The 8,417-nt window shown below is 48.1% G+C and overlaps 1 protein-coding gene across 1 annotated transcript in view; it reads left to right on the top strand.

The window, feature by feature from the left end:
* Positions 1–8,417, top strand: part of NQO1 (NAD(P)H quinone dehydrogenase 1) — a 15,750-nt gene continuing 7,333 nt past the window's right edge. Inside the window, exons 1-3 of the mRNA XM_016930090.3 lie at positions 1–210; positions 8,054–8,218; positions 8,332–8,417. The exon at positions 8,332–8,417 is cut by the window's right edge and continues 45 nt beyond it. Coding sequence (XP_016785579.1) covers positions 204–210; positions 8,054–8,218; positions 8,332–8,417 — 258 coding nt within the window. The 5' untranslated portion in view covers positions 1–203. The remainder of the gene's footprint in view (positions 211–8,053; positions 8,219–8,331) is intronic.

Genomic DNA, 8,417 nt, shown 5'->3' with positions numbered 1-8,417 from the left:
AGGCGTTGGGTTCCGCCCTTGTAGGCTGTCCAACTCAAACGGGCCGGACAGGATATATAAGAGAGAATGCACCGTGCACTACACACGCGACTCCCGCAAGGTTGCAGCCGGAGCCGCCCAGCTCACCGAGAGCCTAGTTCTGGCCAGGGTCGCCCCGGCAACCACGAGCCCAGCCAATCAGCGCCCTGGACTGCACCAGAGCCATGGTCGGTGAGTGCTGCAAAGGGCGGGGTGCTTGGCGGTCGTCTCTCGAGCACCGGTGCCTGTGGAGGAGGTTGTAGGGGCTTGGCCCTGAATTTTCTTCCTTGACTCAAAACCCACAAAGGGAAGAGATTAGGGACCTGGGATGAGCCTTGATCGGACTCCGGGAGAAGGAGAGCTTCTGTTTGTATCCGGTGTCGCGGATCCTTACTCACTCCACCCCACGAACTCTAGTGGGCATTTAGGAGAAACTTGACCTTGGAAGCAGAAATTCCCTCCAAAACTGTGGTCAGAAACTGGCCGTCAGAGGCCAAATCAGGCTTACGGTCACAGCCCATACCTCTTTTGGTCTATAGTATTTAAAACACTTTGAAATAAGTTGCTAACATTAAAATGGGTGATTTCACTTAAAAATGTGGATTCCGAGCTTCTGAAGAAAATGAGAATATCTGGCGATTGGTGGACAGGAGTGGAGGAAACTGATGCCTTTAGTTTGACGGAGACCAGAACCGGCTCCAGGCTGCCAGGCACAGGTTTTGTTTTGTTTGAGACGGAGTTTTGCTCTTGTCGCCCAGGCTGTAGTGCAATGGCGCTATCTCAGCTCAGCGCAACTTCCGCCTCCCGGGTTCAAGCGATTCTCCCATCTCAGCCTCCCGAGTAGCTGGGATTACAGGAGTGCGCCATCATGCGCGGCTAATTTTTATATTTTTAGTAGAGACGGGTTTTGCCAAGTTGCCCAGCATGGTCTCGAACTCCCGACCTCAGGCGATCCACCCACCTCAGCCTCCCCAAGTGCTGAGATTACTGACGTGAGCCACCGTGCCTGGCCTTGGGAGGTATTTTCCATTGAGGCCCTTGGATTAGGCAAACCTGATCAGATCGTACTGGATCCGTTTCTAGTATTGGGTCCACTTCAGTGATAGAGCCTTCCCACTCGGCCATCGACCCTAGGGGAACTCAGAGGTCACCCCAGCTCCACCCAAGGCATAAATAACCAGCTGAGACAACTGCAGGGATTGAGAGCTGTTTCCCAAATAATCTCACTCTGAGATTGGACAGTACCAAGATTTAGAAAGCTGTTGCCTCATCTGGGGCAGAATCCTGCGTTTTGTAATTTCCTTCCCTGTGGACCTGGTCCTGCCTCTAAAAATGCACCTGTACACAAAGAAGCCCATCTTGGTCAAAGTGAGTGGAGGAACAGACTGCCCTTGCAGTTGACAAACTGAAATTATCAGGATCTCTGAGAAAGGGACTAAGCTGGGGATTGGTAGCCCAGCATGAGTTACTGGCAGAGACAGCAGGGAATAGATTCTGACAGCTGAGAGGCTTGCCGCATACACGGTGGTTGCTGTTTCCCTTGTATTTCATTCTTCAGCGTCGAGGCACTGGCACCCTCTCCTCCAATACTAGGGCAGGAACTATTTCCTGACTTTTCAATCTTACAGAATGTTCTGTATTTATGTGTAGCTTAAACACAAAAAAGGGCGGTGGTAATGAGGTGAAAAGGGAAGACTTGGATCTTGTATAATTAGTTTTAGCTGTACCCAGCTAACCAAATCTTGAGGTTAACTAAAGCATCCAGGTTTTTTGTTTGCAACTAATAGATGCATCTGATTCGCACTCATGTTCCCTGGAGCACTCAAGTGAGAAGAGAAGGCAGAAGGAGAATGCATGAAACTGATACAAAGGCTTATCTTTATCATACTTCTTTTTTTCTTTTTGAGACAGGGTCTTGCTTTGTTGCCCAGGCTGGAGTGCAGTGGCATGATCAGGGCTCACTTCAGCCTTGACCTCCTGGGCTCAAGTGATTGTCCCATCTTTGCCCCCTGAGTAGCTGGGACTACAGGTGTGTGCCACCACACCCAGCTAATTTTTTTGGTCAGAGCAGAAGAACTTGAAACCCAGCTAATTAAAAAAAAAAAAATTTTGGCTGGGAGTGGTGGCTCACTCCTGTAATCCCAGCACTTTTGGGAGGCTGAGGCGGGAGGACTGCTTGAGGCCAGGAGTTCAAGACCAAGATTCAGCTCAAATGGCAAGCCTCTGAGGGCCTTTCCGAATGGGCCAGCCCTGAGGTCCTGAAGTTTTCCTCTGTTGAACTTTTTGAGATGGAGTCTCACTCACTCTGTTGCCCAGGCTGTAGTGCAGTGGCGTGATCTTGGCTCATTGCAATCTCCACTTCCCAGGTTCAAACGATTCTTGTGCTGCAGCCTCCCAAGTAGCTGGGATTACAGGCGCCCACCACCACGCCCAGCTAATTGTGTATTTTTAGAGACGGGGTTTCACCATGTTGGCCAGGCTGGTCTCTAGCTCCTGACCTCAAGTGATCCACCCGCCTCGGTCTCCCAAAGTGCTACGATTACAGGCATGAGCCACCACACCCAGCCTTCTGTTGAACTTTGTCCCTTACCTCTCCTAACACACTAATGCCATTGTACCCTGAAGAGGTTATCCGTATGTGCATCTTGTGGCCTCTCTCAGGGTAAACTCTAATAGTCTAACTCCTCCCAGGTCATGTTGCTCAGCTAGTTAAGTGGCAGGAAGGGAAAATGAACCCTCCAGGGCCCAGAAAACTTTTAAATTGCCTATTCACAACCATCTTTTTGTTTGTTTGTTTGAGACAGAGGCTTGCTCAGTTCATTGCAACCTCCGCCTCCTGGATTCAAGCGATTCTCCTGCCTCAGCCTCCCGATTAGCTGGGATTACAGGCACCTGCCACTACACCTGGTTAAATTTTTTTTGTATTTTTAGTAGAGACGGGGTTTCACCATGTTAACCAGGCTGGTCTCGAACTCCTGACATGAGGTGATCTGCCCGCCTCAGCCTCCCAAAGTGCTGAGATTACAGGTGTGAGCCACCGCGCCCCACCCACAACCTTCTTTTGATCATTTTTCTTTTGAGTTGTTTTGGGGATCTACCTATTCGAGGTACTGCACTTTGATGGTTATATTTGTTGCAAATATATTATTCCTGCCTGTGTGTTGCCTTACATGAAAAATTGTAAAGTCACAGGCCTGCTTATAGCTATTAGAGTCTGAGCTCCTTGAAAGAGCAAGAGATGGATATCCTGATTTGCTCATTTTCTGAGAAGTGCCTTGACTGTCTTACTACTTAGAAAATGCTTGTTAACATTGATGAGAAGTCAATAAAATAAAAACTGTTGGCTGGGCGCTGTGGCTCACGCCTGTAATCCCAGCAGTTTGGGAGGCCGAGACAGGCGGATCACGAGGTCAGGAAATCGAGACCATCCTGGCTAACACGGTGAAACCCCGTCTCTACTAAAAATACAAACAATTAGCCGGGCGTGGTGGCGGGCGCCTGTAATCCCAGCTACTCGGGAGGCTGAGGCCGGAGAATGGCGTGAACCCGGGAGGCGGAGCTTGCAGTGAGCCGAGATCGCGCCACTGCACTCCAGCCTGGGCGACAGAGCGAAACTCTGTCTCAAACAAACAGACAAACAAAAACTGTCAGAGCGGCGATCAGTAAACATTGATAAGACTAATGGCAAGTTAAGTTACAAAGAAAATGCCTGTTAGAGCTGAATATGCTCACTTCCCTCCCAATCATGTTAAATCCATGGGTTAAAGAGGTAGGAATTTGTTGAGGCAGCCTCAGAGCTTCCTTTTCCTTTTTCCAAGCTATCCCAAGCAAGTCAATCACTTCCAGCGCATTGAAATCATCATCAGACACCTATTCCACTGAATCTTAGTTTCAAGAGTCCAAAACCCTAGGACCAAGTTTGGAAATCCCGTTTGGCATACTGGGCCCTGAAAGTTACACTTGGCTGAATTTAGCCCAAGAGGCACTTGCCTTGCTAGATGTGGTCAATAATAAAAGCAGGAAGAGAGCTTAAGGCTTAAATGTGCCTTTCTAGTTATTTTAGTTATTTCTAGTTATTCAGATGGTGCAAAAAAGTTGCAGATGCCGGCTGGGCGCGGTGGCTCACGCCTGTAATCCCAGCACTTTGGAAGGCCAAGGCAGGTGGGTCATGAGGTTAGGACATCGAGACCATCCTGGCTAACATGGTGTCTCTACTAAAACAAAAAATACAAAAAAATTAGCCGGGCGTGGTGGCACGCGCCTGTAATCCCAGCTATTCGGAGGCTGAGGAAGGAGAATCGCTTGAACCTGGGAGGCAGAAGTTGCTGTGAGCCGAGATGGCGCCACTGCACTCCAGCCTGGGTGACAGAGCAAGACTTCATCTCCCCCGCCCCCACCCCCACCCCGCCAAAAAAGTTGCGGATGCCTTCTCTCCCAGCTCCACCCACTGTTCATGGTAGGGTATGAAGTAGCAGCGCACATTATCAGGAGCAACTGTGGGGGTAAGCGTCCTTTCTCTGGCAATTCGCTCTATGCCCTTGTACGCTGTTGTATTTCTCACTGTTTGTAAGTCTCACTGTCGCCCAGGCTGGAGTACAGTGGTGTGATCACGGCTCACCGCAACCTCCACCTCCCTGGCTCAAACGATCTTCCCACCTCAGCTTCCTAAGTAGCTGGGACTACAGGCACACACCACTACGCTCAGCTAATTTTTTTTTTTTTTTGGTAGAAACGGGGTTTCTCCATGTTAGCCAGGCTGGTCTCAAACTCCTGGGCTCAAGCAAGCTGCCTGCCTCGGCTTCCCAAAGTGCTGGGATTACAGGTGTGAGCCACCACGCCCAGCCACTCTCTGTGTTTTTAAATTATTCCAGCTTCACCACTTAATGACTACACACTTGGGTAACTTGCTTCTCTCCTGTGCCTCAGTTTTCTCATCTGTAACATGGGGCTACTCATGGTATTGACCTCATAGGGTGTGTCTCAGTCTATTTTGTGCTGCCATACATAATACTTGGGACTAGGTAGTTAATAAAAAAGAGAAATTGATTTCTCACAGTTCTGGAAGCTGGGAAGTCGAAGATCAAGGTGCTGGCAGGTTTGGCTGTCTGGTGAGAGCTGCATTTGGAGGAATGCTGCGTCCTTACACAGATGGTGAGAGGTAGAAGGTGGAAGGGCAGGTGAGCCCCGTGCTGGGCGAAGCCTCTTTTATGAGGGCCTTAATCCCACTCATGAGGAAGGAGACCCCCTCGCCTAATCACCTATCATAGGCCCCATCTGTTAATCCTCTCACATTGGCAGCACCTGAATTTTGGAGGGGGACACGTTTAAAACATAGCAGGTTGTCCTGACAAAGGAAGAAAGTGCAGGCCGGGAGTGGTTGCTCACACCTATAATCCCAACACTGTAGGAGGCTGAGGCAGGCAAAATTGCCCCAGCCTGGGCAACACGCCTCCAAATTTGACCAGCCTGAGCAACATGGCAAATCCCTGTCTCTACAAAAAAAAAAAAATTAGGTGTGGTGGTGCACACCTGTAGTACCAGCTACTCAGGAGGCTGAGGTGGGAGGATAGCTTGAGCCTGAGAGGTCAAGGCTGCAGTGACCTGAGATCATGCCACTGCATTCCAGCCTGGGCAACAGATCGAGACCCTGTCTCAGAAAGAGAAAAAGAAAAAAAAGGAATGCAAAGCACTTAGGGCAGTGCCTAGCACTAAGGATCCACTAAATACTGTTCTTGCAAATTGAAGCATGCTGCCTCTGACAACCTTGTTAATATAAAAGAGGCCCATTTCCCTTCTACCTGTACCTCTTTGCCATTTCTTATAAAGGAAGCTGAGCTGTTAATAGTTTAATGTGATTGGCCTGGCACGGTGGCTCACACCTGTAATCCCAGCTACTGGGGATGCTGAGGCAGGAGAATCGCTTGAACCTGAGAGGCGGAGGTTGCAGTGAGCCGAGTTCATGCCACTGCACTTCAGCCTGGGCACTCCAGAGTGAGACTGTCAAAAAAAAAAAAAAAAAGTTTAATGTGATCACTGCACATTTTTCCCCCTCATACCAAGGTGCTGCAAGTCTACATACAAATATATGTCATTTCTTTTTTTCTTTTTCTTTTTTTTGTATTTTCTTTTTTCTTCCTTCCCTTCCCTCTCTCTCTCCCTTCCTCTCACTTCTTTCATTTTAAATAAAAATGGATTCATATTCACTTGCTTTTTTATCAGTTAATAATATAGCATGGATATCTTTTTGAGTCACTACATATAGTTAATTCATTTTAATTTTTTTAATTTTTAAAATTTGTTTATTTGAGACAGGGTCTCCCTCTGTCACCCAGGCTGGAGTGCAGTGCAGCGATCACGGATCACTGCAGCCTCAACCTCCTGGGTTCAAGTGATCCTTCCATCTCTCAGCCTCCTGAGTAGTTGGGACTACAGGCATACACCACCGTGCCCAGCTAATTTTTGTACTTTTTGTAGAGAAGGGATTTCGCTTTTGTCATGTTGCCCAGGCTGGTCTTGAACTCCTGGGCTGAAGCAATGTTCCCGCCTTGGCCTCCCAAAGTGCTGGAATTAGAAGCGTGAGCAACCGTACCTGGTCAACAGTCTCTAAAAATTTTTTTTTATGACAAGGTGTCACTATGCTGCCCATGCTGGTCTCCATCTCCTGGCCTCAAGGGATCTTGCCGCCTCAGCCTTCCAAGTAGCTGGATTACAGGCTCCAGCCACTGTGCCCAGCCAGTTTAACTCATTCTTTTTTATATATTTTTTACTTTTATCTTAATTTATTTATTTTTCTGAGACAGGGTCTTACTCTGTCACCCAGGCTGGAGTGCAGTGGCAAGATCTCAGCTCACTGCAACCTCTGCTTCCTGGGTTCAAGCGATTCTCCTGCCTCAGGCTCCTGAATAGCTGGGATTACAGGTGCCCGCTACCACACCCAGCTAATTTTTGTATTTTTGTAGAGACAGGGTTTCACCATGTTGGCCAGGATGGTCTTGATCTCTTGACCTCGTGACCTGCCCGCCTCAGCCTCCCAAAGTGCTGGGATTACAGGCTCGAGCCACCGTGCCTGGCCAACTCATTCTTGTTAACAGCAAAATATCCTGTAGTGTGGATGTACCCATAATTTCTTAAAATGTTCCCCATAGACAATCAGGTTATATCTAATTTTTGCCAGTGAAAAGCATGGTGTAATACACATCCTTGCTCTTATAGCCTGAAGCTTTTAGTCTGTAGAACAGATTCCCCTAAATTGGAGAGCGAGATAAAAGATTTATGTGTCTTTAAAGTTTTAAGAGATTCTGCCTCATTACTTTCCCTAAAGGTTGAGGCAATTCATATCCCCACCAGTAAGGTGCCAATTTTTCTGTTGGTACAATCTTAATAACCCTGGGTGTTATTTGTTTTACATTTTGTGGGTAAATGTAAACTCACGGTAAATGTAAACACAGTACCCATGTAAACGAATGGGTAAATGTCTCATTTTAATTTTGCTTTTCCTGACAGGTCACGCAGAGCATCTTTTTTTTTTTTTTTTTGAGACGGAGTCTCCCATTGTCGCCCAGGCTGGAGTGCAATGGTGCAATCTTGGCTCACTGCAACCTCCCCCTCCCGAGTTCAAGTGATTCTCCTGCCTCAGCCTCCCGAGTAGCTGGGATTACAGGTGCCTGCCACCACACCCAGCTAATTTTTGTATTTTTAGTAGAGACAGGGTTTGGCCATGTTGGCCAGGCTGGTCTCAAACTCCTGACTTCAGGTGATCTGCCCGCCTTGGCCTCCCAAAGTGCTGGGATTACAGTTATGAGCCACGGAGCCCAGTTGTCAACATTATTTATTAAATCAGCCACTGATTTAAATGCTTCCTTTAATCTTCAGTGCTTTTAAGGGGAAAATACATTTCTGGCTACAGGAGATGGAATGCAATAACCTAATGTCAAACAAAGCCGCCCCCTCCTTTACAGACTGCAACTCCCCTGTAGCTGAAGGTTTGCTGGTTGGTAATGGGTTTTCCCTGTGTGCTTTGTGTGTGTCTCTGTAGGCAGAAGAGCACTGATCGTACTGGCTCACTCAGAGAGAACGTCCTTCAACTATGCCATGAAGGAGGCTGCTGCAGCGGCTTTGAAGAAGAAAGGATGGGAGGTGGTGGAGTCGGACCTCTATGCCATGAACTTCAATCCCATCATTTCCAGAAAGGACATCACAGGTAGGAGTTCCTCCTCCCCTCTTTAATTAGTTCTTTGCAGATCTCCTTGCCTGTGGGTCCTCTGGCCCAGCTTTGGCCCCTCTGGCCCCAGCCTCTCTTTTTCTTCTCTGCAGGTAAACTGAAGGACCCTGCGAACTTTCAGTATCCTGCCGAGTCTGTTCTGGCTTATAAAGAAGGCCATCTGAGCCCAGATATTGTG

Source organism: Pan troglodytes, chromosome 18 (genome assembly GCF_028858775.2).
Source record: "Pan troglodytes isolate AG18354 chromosome 18, NHGRI_mPanTro3-v2.0_pri, whole genome shotgun sequence".
Lineage (NCBI taxonomy): Eukaryota > Metazoa > Chordata > Mammalia > Primates > Hominidae > Pan > Pan troglodytes.
Note: the sequence above shows the minus strand (reverse complement) of the source record. Positions and strands in the feature narration are given on the sequence as shown.